General features: G+C 45.9%; 1 protein-coding gene across 1 annotated transcript; it reads right to left on the bottom strand.

Moving 5' to 3' along the window:
• Window positions 1–3,446: 3,446 nt before the first annotated feature.
• Window positions 3,447–12,146, bottom strand: NPS (neuropeptide S). Its single transcript, XM_036898670.2, has 5 exons — window positions 12,082–12,146; window positions 11,930–12,039; window positions 9,822–9,886; window positions 6,830–6,934; window positions 3,447–3,992 (listed from the first exon to the last, which is right to left on the bottom strand). The coding sequence occupies exons 1-5, from the start codon at window positions 12,144–12,146 to the stop codon at window positions 3,813–3,815; spliced, it is 525 nt and encodes a 174-aa protein (XP_036754565.2). The 3' UTR covers window positions 3,447–3,812.
• Between the last annotated feature and the right edge of the window lie 5,595 nt (window positions 12,147–17,741).

The following is a 17,741-nucleotide window of genomic DNA, read 5'->3' as shown; positions in this document are numbered from 1 at the left end:
TGGACAGTGCCTGCAGGAGCCAGTCTGGGTCTTTGTTATCCCACAGAGGTGTGCTTGCACCTGCCTGGCTGGATACATCACAGTTAGTGCTCCAGGAGAGATCCTGCCAGCTGCCTCACTTTTGGGAGGGCAAACAGGAGAACGGATTTGTTAGCCTGGGAAAAACAGACAGAACTGGAGTGGCAGCTGCCCAGGAAAGCTACATACCCCAGCCTGGAGGGAGTTGAAAGTGTGCACAGCGCTTGTGATGTAAGGAGGCACCGGCCACAGAGTTCATCACAGCAGCCCAGGGGGAGCTGTTGGGCCACCAAAAGATAGTCTCTCCTCCATGGAGAAGTAAAGCAACAATTTTTCATCAACAGAGAAACCTGTCTCTACCCATAACGTGGAAGTCTGCATGCATATGAGCAGAGAGAAAAGCATCCTGAGGGAGAGCAGAGAAGAACCCCCTGGATGTTTTCATTTTGTTGTTATTGTCTGATGGGCCAGGAAGAGATGGGATTTTTGAGTGTAGAAATGGGCTTAGATGTCAAATTGCTGCATTCTGGTCTTACACTCTGTGGGGAATGAAATACAATTGTGTTCAGATTTTCCTTCCCTAAAACTTTGCTCCTTCTGACTGCTCAAAAATGAATGAGGTTGAGTGTTTGGAGTAGAAATTTGGTAGCAGACACCGTATTTTACTTTTTAATGTCTGTGCATTAGAAATAAATTATCAACAGAAAGGAAATGGGGTAAGCATCCTAAAATTCACATGTGTGAGTTGAAATCTTAATTCTTGTATTTCTTTGCTTGGATTTTTCTACCCACAAATCTACACACTCCTGCATCCCACCATCAAAATTTGGGATGCTTCTATGGAAATCTCAGTAAATGCTTGTGATTTGCAAAATACTCCTCATTCTTACATGGAAGTGAGGTCAGGGGAATAGAATTTCATGTTTAAGACAAGTTTGAGTCGATGGGACAGGTATCCGAACCTCTCTTGCAAGTGCTTTCAGCACCTTGGAGAGTGACAGCTTCGGCTTCCCAGGGTCCTCGCCCAGCCAAGGGCTCCGGCTCACAGAGTAATTGTTTCCCAGGGCAGAATTGTGAAACAGACAAGGAAGGAAGGGCACCTGAGTTCCCAGCTGTCAATCATTGAATGAATTTCTGCTGCTATTATTGAGGCCTGCTAGGTATGTAGTCCTCAATATCTCTCTCATTCTTACAAATAAATGAAGGCTAAAAGGTGTATTTGATAATGTCACCTCTCTGCTCAAAACTCTCCAGTGGCTTCCCGTGACATTTATAGGAGAAGCAGAAGTCTGACAAGACCCTGCAGGAACTCCCGACCTGTCTGTCCCATCTGCTTCCACCCTCATCCTGCTCACCCCACTCTGGGAATTTTGGAATTCTCAAATTTGGTCTGTTCTCTTAACTGCATTCTTATTGCCTAGAACACTCCCTGGAATATAGTAGGTGCTCAATAAATAATTGTCAAATGGATGAGGGACTGGACAGTCCTGCATGGTGAGTAGTATGAGCACTTTTCAGAGGTGATAATCCCTGAGCTCCAAAAGATTCTAGACACTTGAGCAAAGTCATGCCACTGAGGAAACACTGGCACCGGGGTCCAAGCACGGCCGTGTGGCCCCAGGTCCTGCTTTGTGACCACCTCCTCTGCACCAGCATTCTCTCTGCCCTCATGGGCTCTTTTTCTTCCCCTCCAACAAACTCTTTCCCAATAAGAAATGATACTTAATCAAGTTAAGGTAGAGTTGCCCAAAATTAACTGGCAGCATTACCCATCCTATCCTCTGGGATGCTTGCATTTTGAGGGCTTCCAAATCTTTGCCCGAGGCCACTGTCTTTAAAGGTGAAACTCAGGCCTCCACCAACACTCCCTGGTGGCAGGGGGCGGGGAAGGTGAAAGGTCACTATCATTTGCTGACCCCCTCATCACCTCCCCGCATCACCGCAGGTCATTCCTTCCTCCCGCAGCCTTGGCAGCAGGCAGGCCCGCTCAGGAACCCTGCAGAAACTGGCACCAGTGACTGAATACAGTCCGCAGGCCCTGCAGAGGCTGCACCGTCCGGGTTCACTTTCCCCAAAGGTCTACATAGTCGCCTCTCCAATGACACTATTTAAACATCACGTGGAGGTACTTTTCATCATAAGCACTTTAGTCCTAAAACCTTAACAAGAGGTACATTTTTTTCCTCAGAAAGCAAATGTTCCTGCCTGCCAGCTTTTCCTTTGCTACAATTTTTGGAGTGCAAATACATTTTCATAGGCTTTATCCCCTGAGGTTAGAATGATACTTTAGACCCAGAAATGGGAAGAGAATTTTTCCGATTATGTTTTTGGTGTTTAAATATTCCAGCCAACCCATATAAATGCAAATAGAAAATTAGGAAGATCCCCGCAATAACAATCTTTTCTCTTCTCCACACAAGATGCCAGGTCGACACCATACATACCATGAGCATAAGAATACAGTCAGTGTTTTTCAACTTTGAGGGAGTAAATGCCTATTGGGCTACCTAATTAGCTCTGCTGCCAATATGCCAGGCAGATAAAAAAAAAAAACCAGTTTCCCTGACAATCTTGTCAGATTTTCCACAGTTTATTGGCAGCACTTTACGTCTCACCCTCTAGGCCTCACGGAGCTGCAGATCCTGTGAGCAGGCAGGATGTTGTGGCTAAGAGATGAATTTCTCCACGGAGTCTCACACGCTCCAGAAGAGTCCAGTGCTGGAGTGTAGCTGCCACTGGTTAGATTTCTAAAGCTGCCTCCATAGGAACAAAGGCCAGAACCACTGGGACAGAGCACACAGGGACAGAAGGGTCCTGGTGCTAAACTGCCTTGGACTTTTTCATGTCCTCTGTGTCTGCACACACAGGAGAACGCGGGGAGCATGATTTTCTTGGTTAAGGGATGCCCTTAGTGTGTTGCAGAAGCAAACACGCACATAAGCACTTATTTAAGTTATGCTTTTGAAACTAACAACACATTATCCAATGTTACATTTTCCTTTTTAATAAAGCAATGTCAGGAGTTTCAGGGGAAGGGGTGCCAGGTCTTCCCTGGAGCAGGAGTGAGTGGGGCTTTCATCAGCACGGATTTGGGAGCCAACTCACAAAGGAGTCCCCGCACCACAGGGCGACAGCATTCTCCCTGTTGTCATGACTGTCACCAGCCGTTCTTCTGGGTCCTAAGACTTTTAAAAAGGCGACATATTTCCAAAGCGAAACAACAGTCCAGATCTAAGCATACTTGATATTAAAGGGCAGCAAGAGTTATACCCCGAGGGCCCTGGTAACCTTTGTTTCTGGAATCAACTGATTGATTGAGGAAAACGTGGGGTTACCACCAATCTTAACTGTGGCTTGTTTCCTAAGACTCTCTTAGAAACTGAAACAGCACATCCCAGAAGAATTGGCCTTGCGAAGTCATTTCAGAAAACTGTATTTAAAAGAAAAACTATCAGCATTATGATAGTACAGTACTACAGACAGGACAAAAAGTCACTCTATTGTCATTCCAGTAAAAATGCTCATACTTTCTGGCCAATTTAAGATCCTAGCAAATGTGTCCATCCCTACCCAGGAAAGTTACTAACTGATCACATCAGCAGTTTATTCTCTTAGAGTAGAAGTTTCAGTCAGGCTTACATTTTTTAAAACTCCATTACACCAGCTAAGAGAGAAAAGGTACTTAAGAACAGAGAGCGCACAGATATTAATGATGAAGATATACCTGACTTTCAGCACAGGAGACACACTCTACAACGTTCAAAATTAATTCCCAGAGTTCTTTGCACACTTATTCATGATTTTGCTCTTGGAAGGGAAGTTTTTTTCATCCCCATGCCAACCCCATTGCGAAAGGACCTTTTCATAAACGTCTTCTCCAAAACCGGCTTTAGAAAATCTAGTCCCTCGCTCCTCTCCATCCTGGTTGGGCAGCTGTTCGGCAGGAAGAGAAAGGAATCAGGTTTTCCAGACACCTGGTAGTTCACATGGGAGAGGAGGAAGAGAACACCACTTTAGTGTTAAAGATTTGTTTCAAGGAACGATTTTCAAAATCTTACAGCAATAAACCCAATGTACCCAGTCTTTTAAGGGCAAAATTTTGCTAAAACCCAATATATAACTTATCTAAATACAAAATACAATCTGGAGCTGTCTACCTCTTGTCTCTCATTTATACACTACTTCCGCAATTGCTGCTATCCTGTGTTTGCACCATACACTGTACATAGTTATCTTGTTGCTATTACTTTATAAAGAATCTTTCAAGTGGCACTAATTAATCTTGGGAATAAAATTTTAAACTCACTAAGAAAGACAACCCTTGATAACCAAACTGCAGGTTTCAGTTGGAACCAGTTTCCTTCTGGTGCCTGTCCTGAGCCATTTGCCTAGGTTCTCCTCGAATGCCAGCAACTTCTTCTTTTGACTTTGTTGAGCTCCTTCTCAGTGTCTCTAAGGCCTGTATGACATAGGACAGTGCAGGGAGTGCCTACTTGTGAAAGAAATAAGTTTGGAATCCTAGAGCTCCATCTGGCACTCAAGGACCTGCAATTCAACACATACTTCAAAGATAAAGAATCCAGGTGCGGAGGAAAGGAGGGCATCCCAAGACACAGAGCCAGTGAATCCAAGAGATGGGCCTGACCCAGGAATGCCCTACAGAGGAAGTACAGTATTGACAGGGTGCAAACTACAAATGCCATCAATACTGAGAGCAAAGATTGACCGAGGATCTCTGTGCATCAGGGCCTCCCCTCAAAAAGCTCCATGATGAAGGGACTATCATTTCACCAGTTTTAAAGGAGGAAATTAAATGGCAAGTAGGGGAAGCTGAAGCAAGTGTGGAGTTGAGGCGTCTGACACCACTCGAGGCATGTGTCCCAAGTATACGAGGGCTAAAGAGGACAAGAGGGCTGAACACTTGTATTATAAATAAACATACCACAAAGTAAAAGTTGCACATTTTTCTTTCCTAGTGCAGGAAAACAAGTTTGGTTTGCGGTTTCTTTGGAAGGTGAAATGAGGCCAGAGACCAAGAAAGCCTCTCTGGGATCCTTCGCCCACCCCTGAGCGGTTTGTTGACACTTCCAGGAGTCAGAGCTCCCAGGCAGATCATTCCCACAGGCCTCTGGAAGAAAAGCGGGCTTTTTCTTTTCTTTCTTGGACCTCAGAACAGTCAGAGAGTTTCAGAAATATTGGTCATGGGAAATCAATCAAAAACTCTGATTTGAACACCCACTGTGTGTTTTTCCCTATGTGAACAGAGGAAATCTAAGCATGATATAATGCCATCTATTTTAAATTCCCCAGCAAGGAGGGGCCTATGAGTCATTTCAGGAAGGGAAGCATTCCAGTTCTTTCCAGAAATATTCATGATGCCACCACCTTTATATTGCAAAAGAAATGCATCAGTTCTAGAGATCCCAAAAACATCCTTAAAAGATACTGATGCTCTTTGCTGATCACTGAAGGGAGCCCTTCCCAGAGATAACAGAAAAATACAGTATATTTGCCCAGTTAATGGGCTTTATGAAGTTCACAACAAATATTACAGGAGCTGGTATGTCATTCATCTGCACAATCACTCACCCTAAACAAATTGGTAGGTACCATTACTACACAATGGGGTTATAATGAGAATGAAATAGTCATGTGCAAAAATAGCAATATGGAAAATGCGGTGAAAGAAGAAACATTTCATGGACAAGGAGATCTCACAAGTACATTAGAAGAAAGTACATCCTTAATTTTAAAAAAAAATATGCACACAAGTGCCTCTTGTTCAACAGAAATGTCATGAACAAACCTTTGGGGAAAGAATCAAAAGTAATTAGGAAGACACTTGAGAAAAATATACCAATTTATGGATTGTGACTCATCAACTTGATCAATGTGGTGTCTTACAGAATCAATGACTAAATTAGTGTTGAATGCTCATAGGAATAAAACAGGAAAAATGAAGCTAGATTAAGTAAACAAGTAATGGAAAAATGACAGATGCAAAGATTAGTAAGAAGAGCATTAATACACATATGCGATCATTAAGTTTAGGCATTTATTTATTATTTAGGACTTACGTAGCATCTCATTATTCTAAAAGTAATTTCATAAATTACACTGATTTCAGTAATTACAGTATGCCAGGTAATGTTTTAGCAGAGCAAAGTTAAAGTACAAAAAGCTACCAGTGACAAAAGATATTTTAAATTTTAAACACAGCATTAACATAAATTAACTGAGATACCATGTTGAAATAGTATTCAAAAATCCAAAGAAAAATGTTCATTTTTCTGAATGTCTTGAACAGTTCAGGGAATACAGTTAGGAGCTCAATCAATATTCTTGAATAAACATACAAATTTATTCTGACATGTTATCTATATGCTTCTACATCTGAAAAACTTGCCATTTTTGTGAACTTGGGAAATTCACAGGTTTTGAAAAATAATCCATTGTATTTTTAACGTAGTTTCAATGGTTAAATGTTGACCTTGACTATGAGGGGATGCATGTGAAATAAATAAATGATCATGGGCTAAACAATTTATATTTTACGTATAAATGAATACGTTCCTATGCAGAGGTCAAGTCTGAAATAATTCAAAACAAATTTTGATACTCCAGTATTATCTATTGTCAAAATGTGTTTCTTTTTTACTAATATTCAATACTCTACTTGTATCTATTTTCATTGAAATCTCTAGTAATAAAAGAAATTCTTTTTCTGCTACATATTCCTTGAGATTATTTTGAATTTATCTGTAACTCTAGTTATCTAGTCAAGCATGAAAAATAGAGGCAAAGCTCTTACCTTAGAAGGTGGAAACGGATAACCCCAGAACACATGCATTGTAGAAATCGACAGAACTAGAATAAGACTGAATTTTAACAAGCTGCAAAGAAGGGGGGAAAAAACCTCAGATTAGTCTCATTTAGGCAAGTATAAATAAAAAGGAATATATAAATTCGACACTTTTCTTTGTGGAAAAATGCAGTCTTTTACCTAATCATTGTGGACTTTCCAAACTCTCTGCAGATCGGTAGTTTTATGGTCAAATTCCTCACACAACTGTCAGATCCTCCTTGGGTGACCCTTTTATACCAGAAAAGTTCAGGAGTAAAAATGTCATCACGGCCCATCATTGGTGACTAATTGGTTCTTTTTTTGTTCTTGTTAAGTTGGAAAAGGACGATAACATATAGGCCTTGTCACTGAGCTATCAAGATTGACTTAATTTAAAGTTTGCCATTACAAATGTCCTTCGAAGACATTAGTCTTCTAAGCAGCAGCATGGTGACATAGACCGCCAGAGGTCTCAAAAGAAACCAAAAGTTTGTTTAGGGTTTAAACACTTAAGAAGGGTGACATTATTCCTTTGAAATGTCCCAGGCATCTTGTGTCAGAGACTAACACGGAAGGACTCCTTACAAGAATAAAGAACACCCGCCTGAACAATACACACAGATTATTCAAGGTCTCTACAGTAGATTTCCTTCCTTTAGGACTTCTGAGATTGAAGCAGGGAAACAAGTACCCACCTTTGACACTAGTCATTCAAATAAAGGAAGGATGCCATGTCTATCCCTTCCCATGGGCATCCCCAAGTCCCAGGCTAGGAGTTCTGGGAAGGCCTGGCTACAATGGCCTCCTTTTTCTCTGCAGGGCATAGAATTCCTCCAGGAAGCCTCTGCTGTCCTTACACTCCAGTGGGCTTCTGCATTAATAAATTGATTCAGAAACACTTAGTGTGAACAGATGTGGCTGAGGCTCATAACAGAGGAAATCCTCAAGGCAGGTGCTTTCTGCTTGGATAGCTAGTGTTTCTGCGATGGAGCCAGCATTTTTTTAATGCAAAACAATCGAGAAAAATCCTGGCCTCCACAAGATCAGCCCCTTTGGGAGGACAAAGCAACCCTGTGTCTGGGGTATCCACTGCCCATCTGTCAGTGCTACATTCCTTTATTGTGGGACCTGCCCCTCGGTATGAGTCTCAGGTTGCTGTCAATCTCATAGGCACGCTTTGCCTACCCCAAGGGGAGCTAAGTGACCTGGACTCTCCAGGGAACCCAGGTCACAGGGATCGGTGCCAAGTCAGGAGCCAGGGCATGTGATCTGACACCTTTGAGCGTAGTCCTTCTGGGGACATTAGGTGGAGGCTGGGAGATAAAGAACTTTAAGAATACCAAGGAATTGAACACACATTTACTTTTGTCTCTCATGAACCCAGCTTAAATAAACACATAAGAACAAAAAATATGGAGAGGCAATGACGGCAACAGTGTCTTGAGTGATGAGCGATTGACCAAGTAGATCTGGGAAAGTGCTTATGAAACTAGTAGTTCAGTGACAGACCCCCAGCAGCCTCAAGTACTCTTAGATCCAGGTCCTTTGGGATGTGTCAAACATGGCATTAAAAAAGGAAGATCCAAGGAAAGCTTAAGAGCCAGTTCAGCCCCACATCCCCTCCCCATTTCCCATGTCCAGACAATTTCTGGTTCGGCAGAGGACTATAGGTTTATTTTAAGGAGTAGGTAAAGCAAAGCATCTCCTAACTGGGGTCAGGCAGAGTTGGCATGGGGGGCATATTCTTCTGGAAACAAAGGTTGAACAAGTATTATATTCAGAGTGGAGACCTGTGGATCTTATCCCTGACGTACTGTTAGACAGGTCTTTGCCCTCAAGATAAATGAATGGAAGATCCTTCTCTGGGAAATTTGTCCAGCTCCAGATGAAAACCGTAGAGGCACAGACCCCAGGGTTCCCTAACAAAAACAGCCCAGCTAAGTGCAATCCACTGAAGTCCAGGGCTTCATACACACACAAAAAAAAGATTTTATAGGCTTTTTAAAACTTCTCTACTCTTAATAATAAACAGGTAACTCAGAAATGCAACTGAAAAGAGTAAGGGATATTTATCAAGGCAGAACCCAGTAAGAACAACGAAAATGCGAGAGAAGTCTACAGCAACAGTGTCTTATCCTTAAAGACAGAGACCAAAACAAACAAAGTATTCTGAAGGAAACAAGAGAAAATACAAGAGAAGACTTAAGATGAGTATCTAATATTCTTCCAGACAGAAGATACTGTATCTATAAAATAAGAAAAGAAAGCTATATAAGACAAAATATTTAGAGGACAAAAAAAAAAGAGCTAATGAGAGTTAAATGCATTAAAAAAAAAAAAAGAAAGACCTCAGTAGGAGGATTGAAAGATAGGGTTAAATAAATTTCCTGGACATTTCAGAAAAAAGGCCAGGGAGAAAAATTAAAGTAATTAAAGGATAGTAGTCATCCAACTTATAAATAATAGGAGTCCTAGAAAAGAGAATAGAAAATGGGAGTGGAGAGGGAATCATCAATAAAAAGATTTAAGAATATTTCCCCTCACAGAAGGTCACTACTTTCCAGAAGGACAGGAGTCAGCGAGGGCCTGACACCGTGGATACATCTGACCCATGCCAAGATACATCACAGAATTTCATCATGTTGCATCCTAGCAGCTTCCAGATTACTTACAAAGACTCAAGCATCAGAAATACTTTGGACTTCACTAAAAGAACTAAGAGCTTAGAAGGCAATGGAGCGGTACCTTTAAAATTCTAGAGAAAAAATGATATCCAGTCTAGGATTTATTCCCAATCAAACTATTCATTAACTGGAAACTCTAATAAACATGCTCAAGGATGTAGATCTCAAAATTGTAAGTCCATTTCTCAGGAAGCACTTCAGGGAGTGTTCCACCAAAGTAAGTGTATGGACCAATGGAGAGGAAAAGCTGAGACACATGTAACCGAGATCAGTACCGGAGACACAGAGAATTCCCGCCGCGCCAGCAGCGAGCGCTCCCCGGTGAGATCTGCACACCAGCCTTCGAGGGCAGGAAGGCCGGACGGCTGTGTGTTAGGAGCCTCCGGGAGAGGCTTGGGCGAGAAGACGAAAGCCGAACAGTACCTACTGCTCTCAGAGAACGAGGCAGCTGGAGGGTTTGGGTTTGAATTAGTAACAAATCCATAGAAAACTGAGCAAAGGTAGAGAAAAAGAGAGATGCATATTCATTCCAATGAAAACAAAGTTAAATAAGAAACCAAAGAAGTTGCAGGTAACTACTTGACTCAGCTGGGAGTACCATTCGCATAGTCATCATCATGCAGTTATTGAGTAATGCTGTAGCCAAAGGATAATTTAACTAAACTGGGAGCTAGGTGTTGGGAATGGCGCATTTCTGCAGTTGGGAGAATTGCCTAATTTGTATAGAGAGAACTCAAGCTACAGAGCTGAAAAAAGAAAAATCAAAATGCATCGTGTTATTAAGAGATAAATAGAAAGATTCAGCTAAGTAGATTGAAAGTGGTGACTCTGGGACAGGAAACTGGACAGGAGACAGAAACGGCCGTTTTCATAGAAGGGCCCCTTAGAATTATTTGCTTCTTTACTAGGGTGCATTGCTAACTGTGAGAAAGAAAAGCTTTTAAAAATTATGCCCCTGTGGACGAGGAATATCTGAAGATGCCAGGGAACATCTCGACTAGTGCCAACAGAAGGCTGGCCTGAGAAGGGGCCCACACCCGAAATCAGAGCCTGGAGACGAGAAGGCAGAGGGGAGGAGAAGGAGGGAGAGAGAATGACTGGGGGACACTAGTGAACTTGGGGATCCATGCTTGAAACTAATTTCTCTCCTTTGGCACCCATTTACATAAGCCAACCCCCCTTTTTATGCAAATTAGTCACTGTAATTAAGAAAACTTGACTAACACACCCTAGGCTGTGTTTATCTGCGAGCTGCCCGCTGTGGTCAGCGCACAGTCCTCGTCCCGTTGCAGGAAGGCCCCTGCTTGCCCCTCTCAGCTGAGGAGACTGAGCCCATGGGGGTGAACAAATGAGCCGGTGGCAGCACCCAGGCTGGGAAGGACAGAGCCGGGTCTGGCTCCCAGTGCTGGAGGCTCCAAGACTGCGCCAGCCGGTCGACCACCCTCCCGGCTCCCGGGCCTGCGCGTGGTTCACCGGCTCGGCACGGGAGAGGCAGCTCCTGTGAGATTCAAGCCCCCTCTACTGACCACCCCACACGCGCGTGCACACACACACACACACACACATCTCTCTCATCCTGCAGAAATGTGAACAGTGCTAAATCATCGTTGTTTGAAGCCACTGTGTTTGGGGGTGCTTTGTTAAACAGCACATTAGAACAGGCTGTTCAATAAACATCCACTGAAGGGGGATGAATCCCAAAAAGCCTTGAATGCTGTGCCAGAATCAGGCTTCCTTCTCAAATCTAGCTCTGTGGTTGCTGCTGGCATATTGGCCTTCCCTCCCCTAACCGTAAAGGTCACCTGGCAAGACCGCCCGGCACCATGACTGGGGGTAGGGGCCTCTCCTCCCACCCTGACAGGTGGCCACAGGTGATCACCTCTCACACACCGTAGTGAAAGCCTTTTAAATAAACTTTTCAACCCCTGGATATATCCATAGGATAGACTGCTGCCCTCAAAAGCAGCTTTGTGAATCGAACACAACAATGCTTAACTTAAGAGGTATTCCGACCGCCAGTTGTTCCCTGGATATGTATCTTTCCATCGTCTACCCCAGTACTCAGTACCGTGGGCACAGAGTGAGCAAGACACCCTCTGTCCTGTCTACACTGAGTTCTCAGCGCAGGGTCAATAACAGGATGTGCTTTTGCATTTTGAGCTTATTAAAACAGGACCAGGCGGCAGGTGGGCAGGCGCCGTAAGGGCCTGGGGCTGAGGTCACACATGACGCTGACTTCTGAGGCAGGGCCAGAGCTCTAGCCTCTTGGCTTCCTTTCCAAGCTGCTGACCGAGGCCTGACTACCTAGGAACACAAAGAAGAGCCTTCACAGCTTGAGGTCTAGGATCAAAATGCTCCAGCCCAGCAAAATTACCACGCTCACCTGCAAACATCTGGCACAAGGGCTTCCTGTCAATCAGGTTTTGATGGTGGGGAGGGGAAGGAATGCTGAGCATCGGGTACCTGAAAACGTGGGCCGGCTTCTGGGTGCATCTGGGAGGGGGAGCGGGACTGGAGCCAGGAGCCTGCACAGACCTCTGCCCCGGGTTCGCCTGGAACCGGCCCCTCTCTCGTGGTGACTGCGGTAGTGTGATGTCCATGGCGTATGTCTGTGGCTCAGTTAGAGCACACAAAGACCCACTGCCAACTCCTAAAGGGCAGGTTAGCACTCAAGTCAGTCTTGGAATTTAATGGACTTCTCACTGAAAGTTTACCCTTTTATTTGTCACAATGTTACTGTCTTAGAGTCACCAAAGCCCTTTTCACACATTTCCTCATGACATCAGTGTGGAAGCCAGAGAGAGAGGGAACAAATTCTCTTTGACTTTTGTTTCTAATTGGTCAACCCTAAAGGTGAGAGACATTTTCTGAATCATGCTTCAGGAGTTCAAGGGCATCAAGTCAGGCACATTTTGGACTGCAAACATCAAAAAATGCCTTTTATTTCTCATGTCCAGAGCTTTCTGTTATAATGCCAGGAAACTGCCCCCATGTACCAACTGTATTGCTCCTGTGTTTAGCTCCTTGGTAAAATTAGGACTTGTAACTGTGTTAAAATAATTTTTAGGAAACAAGGGACAAGCTGGAAGGAGTGATCAGTTCGGTGTTAAGTTAGGTTTTGGTGTCCTTAAAAAACTTCTACAATGGCGTGCATTGTCCCTAAGTATAACACACATTATGCCCTGCCTCTTCCAGCATATATGGAAAAATCAATTTAATTTTACTGCTTCTTAATTCATACAACTGTTTTATCTTCCGGAAGTATAATTAAAATGCAGGATGAGGCTGAGGGTAGTTTCTGGTTTTTTATTTTAGAGCAGGAGAAATACGGGGCTGTACAGAGCTCAGGTTAATTCATTGAAACAAATCATTGCTCCAATTCATGGTTGCCCATGAAATACTTGGTTATAGTTTTCATATACGTATTCAGAGTGGGCCCAGTGCACGAGATCAATGTTCTATGGAAACAAAAGACAAAGAAAACCCGGAAGGTGACAGCGAAATGTAAAACACACCAGCAGCTCTCCTTGCCTGTTCTAGAACACGGTTTCACAGCACCGACTCCACCGACATTTGGGGTGATGGTTCTTGGCCTGTCCTGCACCTCTCGGCTGTTTAGGGACATCCTCTCTCAGTAAACACGGGTAATGCCACCACCCTAGCTCTTTCCCCTGAGAATGTCTCTGGACACTACCAAATTTCCCCTGGGGGAGGGCACCCCAGTTACCCCCGGGAGACAACCACTGTTGAGAAATAAACAAGCCCTACACACTCTCTTTCTCCTGCTGGAGGTAGACATGTGGGGCAAATATACACCTTAGAATCGTGGTATCACAGTTAATCATCATTGTATTTTTATTTCTTAGTGATGCATAAAATAGTAGTCTATCTTCTGATTGATAATGTCTTACATTCAATGAATACAGTATTTATTTTTAGAAATCACTGAAAGCAGTATTTGAGATAAATAACTATCATGCTAATGTTGATTTAAATAATTAATAATAAAGTATGCTACTAGATTTTTTGTTGCTCCCACTGGCATATGTTCTTAGTTACAAACTTCTACACATGGCCCTGTTTTTCCTCACTTTGATTTTATTTTAATGATACTCTGAATTTGTTTTTAGGACGGCAGATGTTATATTAGATGTAGTTTCAGCACATCATGAATGGCGTTTTGTTTAATAAACCCCATTAGTCACTGATGTGGTCTGCACAGTGTACCACTCAGGTGCCGGATGAAAGGCAGAGGGAGATGGCCCTTCTAAGGAATCGCTGTGAGAGGGGGGAGTCCTCCCGGAAAGCCCTGGCTCTGCCAGACCAGGCAGCCCCCTGATGGCATGGCAGGGAATAGACTCAGCAGCCGACAACATTTTCTGTACGGATTTGCCAGTGGCAGTGAGGGCCCACTATATGCAGAGGCTGTGGGAGGCTCTGGGGACACAGTGGTAAGGAAGCCCCACAGAGGAGAAAATGGAGGGAGAAGTGGGTACCCCGAGGTCAGGGTGGGGGCGGGATAGCATCCGACAGGGCTCAGCCTTGACTGGGGGTTGGGCAGAGCTGCGCCTGAAGCCAGGACAGGGGTGGAGCCCACAGTCACGCAGGGACTGACAAGGGGCTCAGGCTGGCTGCCTCAAGGACCATTCCGGAGGGCACAGCAGGATCCCCTGCGTGCATGTCATGCACGCCTGGATTGGAGTCTCAGGCCCACAGACGTCCTCAGAGGCCTGTGGGCAGCACCGCGGCTCATCAGATCTGTGTCTCTAATTAGTGGCCAAGCTACCAGAAGCAGCCGGAAGGAGGGTCCGCCATAGAGGCAGAGAGACCCCTCCGTGGGCTGTGGTCAGGGGCCAGGTGAGAAGATGTGGCCAAGGCAGCAGGGTGGTAGTGATGGAGGTGGAGAGAAGCAGATAAAATCGAGGGGTTTTAGAGACAGAAAGTAACTGGCACGCTTACTCATCAGATGCGGGACGGGGAGATGATGGGGCTGATCTTCCTCCCAGCTCACCGAGGCCACCAAATGCAGCGCCTCCACGAGGTCAGCTCCAGCGCAGCGTGACTGTCCCTCCCGCCTTCCCTCCCCAGCACACCGCCCTCCCTCTCCAGGGACGTCAGTCGCTTGAGCCTGCCCGTCTGTCTGGCCCCATCCTTGCGCCCGTCCCCTGTTGGCGGCCTCTCTTGATGACCACCCAGGGCAGAGCCCGCAGTGCATCCTCATAATTATGCCCCTGGAAGCTCTTCCCTCATCCTCCATCCAGCACAAGTGGCAAAACTCCCACCTTGAGCAAATCCAAGGGGCCCCACCTCTGATCCTCACTCAGGTGTGACCATAGCAAGAAAAAAACCAGTATATTCCCCAGTCTCGTGTAAAAGATCATGACCGCACATCTCCGGTGGCCCCCACCTGGCGCAGTGAGCATGATGCTTCTCATCAGTAGGTCCATTCTCCCGGCCTACAACAGGGGTGTTCGCGCCTCTCCCCCCGCACTCCTCCCGCAGCCCCACCCACCCCCTCCCCACTTCTGAGCTCATGCCTTTGCCTCTTACTTTGCTGAGAAAGCATGAACTCTTCCATCTTTTCACTGTAAAAACCATCAACTGCTTGTGTCTGTTCCACATACTGGCCCCTGCCTCGTGGCTGTGGATGGAAGTCCCTGCTCCTGTAGGGGACCAGCAACCCCCGTATTTCTCAAGAACTTTGAGCCCAGTTATCTCCCCACTTTCTCTGACAGATTCCGACCATCAGCTTACAAATATGTTGTTACAGTTTGTATCAGAAAAATACACTTGTATGTTTTTTAGAATAGCCCACGTGAGTTCAGCCAGGGTCCTCCACCGAGACTCCTGCCAGGGTCACCGAAGATCTTCCAAACATGAGGTCGCCTTTCTGTTCCTGCATCACTTCGTCTCTCGGAGGCACTGCACAGGTGACCCAATCTCCCCTTTCGCCGTCATGACAGCACACTCTCCTGGTTTTTACCTCCCTCGCTGACTGTTCCTTCAGCACTTCCTCCCCTTGTCAAACTCTCAGTGCCCCAAGTGCCCAGGCTCCATCCTGGACCCCCTTCTCCCCTCTGTACAAACTCCCTGAGGAACCTCATAGATGCCTGAGGCTTGCCCCTGCTCCCAGGTTGTGCCTTCTCTTAACACTCTCTGTGGCACCATATGTATAGGGCCACCATATGTGACACAGCCCCCACTGCTCATCTGAAAGTCTTCTCCAGGCTTCTCCATCTCTATAAATAATGAAATGATCCCAAAATTCTTTGCATTATCTTAGATTTTTTCCCTTCCCATAGCCTTCATAACAGCAGGTCCTTCCAACTCCTCCTCCAAGACACAGTCTGAATCCATTCATCTCTTCCACCCTCTCACCATCGTTGGTCACTGGAATGCCCACAGGGGCCTCCCACCTGACTTAACCTTTCTTCACTCCCTAGGACCTGCGACACACAACAGCCAGAGTAACAGTGTTTGATTATGTAAGCTGGACAGTCCCTGCTATGTCTTCCATTGCACGGAGAATAAAGTCCAAACTCTTGTCCCTCCCTAGCCCAAAAGCCTTCTCCAAGGTGCTGGCCCACTAAAGGGGTTGGAGATTAAGAAGTGTGCCCTTTTGCTTCCCACAATTACTTGCAGGTATGATTTGCCTTTAATGTCCGAAGCCCGGATGCAGTCCCCCACAGTGGGTGACTGACCTGGCCAAATGCCAACCTTGCCCCACCAGGGAGAGAGCTGGCTCAGCCCAGTTCCCAGCTTCATTTACCCCGCCTCCCAGCCACACTAGCTTCGCCCTCTCTCCTTTGCCCCTGGACTGCAGTTCTCAATCGAGGATGTAGCTCCCTCTGACTTTGCATGCTGGCTCCACTTGCATTAGATCTTGGCCTAACGGTCACTTCCTCAGTGAGGACGTCCCTGAGCCCCACTAACCCACCTGGGGCCCCTCCACAACTTCACCACAACCATCCGATCCCTTTGCCACTTTTGTCTATTTTTGGCACCCGGCACCCATCCCAACAGGACACAGGGTTTACCCTAGTGTTCACTGCCTCATTCTCCCCACCAAGAACTGTGAGGACTCAACAATGGTTTGTTGAATGAATGCACAAATGAGTGAATGAAGAAATAAAGAAGAATGAATATATTCTGAGAAGCAAAGGGATTGCAGCAAAGCTTTGTTTTATAAGGAGAATAACCTGCTCAGTTTTATTCCAGAGGAATAATGTGTTAATCAAAGCAATACTTTTTCTCCTCCCTGGCTATGTACCATCCTCATCAATCACAGGGTGGGCTGTGGGGAAAACACAAACCATAAGTGTGCCAGGGGCAGTCTTCTGCCTGCTTTTCCTGCCTGAAAGGCCACCAGTCACCCCCACACACTCTCCCGTCCAGCCTGATGGGGGCCGGGCAGAGGCAAGGTTGACAGGCTGCCTACCAGTGGTAAAAGTGTGCGTGGTATTATCAGTGTGCACCAGTGTGTGACAGACCCAGTCCCCACGTTACATCCAGCAAAGGGAGAGGCAGGGAGCTGCCCCCAAAGCCACCAAACATGCCTGGGTCCTTGGCTATGGCTGCCCCAAGAGACTTGAGGGGCGGCTGAGGGCACCCTTGAGGCCCTTCCTGGGATGGTTGACTGGATGGTTGACCAGGCAATACAGGGAGTCATGGCCAAGTGGAGCCAGAAGAGGCTGATTGATTAAGTGTGGCAGTGGGCTTGATGGAGGGAAAAGCATTGTGATATGGAGAAAGCAGAATGCAGGAGGCAGGCAGAGGAAGAAGGACAGGAGACAAAGCGAGAGGAGGCCCCTGGAGCGCCTTTCCCCGGCGGGCGTGGTGATGCTGGAGAAGCCAAGTGGAGATGACGGTGCAGAGAGGTCAGGACGATCTGTGCCTCTCTCTTCCTCCCTCCCTCCCAGAGGAGGTGGGATGAGGGTGGCCTGGAAAAAACAGAACTGTGTGTGCCAGGCATTGTAATAAGCATTTTACAGGCACCGCCTCTTTGCATCCTCACCCCGCCTCGCGAGGCAGGGTTGTTCTGGTCTTCACTAACAGGTGTGCACCCAGAGATGCCACGTGGTTGGGACACCCTGAGTCACTCCTATGATGCTCCAGCCAGGGCACGCCCCTGCATAGCAGTGTCCCATGAAGACTAGACTGCAAAGGGGTGACTGCCAGCATGGGGGTGCCCAGCC

Source organism: Manis pentadactyla, chromosome 8, assembly GCF_030020395.1.
Source record: "Manis pentadactyla isolate mManPen7 chromosome 8, mManPen7.hap1, whole genome shotgun sequence".
Classification (NCBI taxonomy): Eukaryota; Metazoa; Chordata; class Mammalia; order Pholidota; family Manidae; genus Manis; species Manis pentadactyla.
This window is presented reverse-complemented; position numbering and strand designations above follow the sequence as displayed.

Excerpts from the sequence above, each read along its gene's own strand:
- NPS (XM_036898670.2), bottom strand. The coding sequence starts at position 12,146 with ATGGACATCACACTACCGCAGTCACCACGAGAGAGGGGCCGGTTCCAG. Across the intron at positions 6,935-9,821 it reads GGGAATTCTCTGTGTCTCCG|GTTTTTTCCCCCCTTCTTTG; the intron begins GTACTGATCTCG and ends GACTAATCTGAG. Across the intron at positions 3,993-6,829 it reads ATCCGTTTCCACCTTCTAAG|GTGTCTGGAAAACCTGATTC; the intron begins GTAAGAGCTTTG and ends GTGAACTACCAG.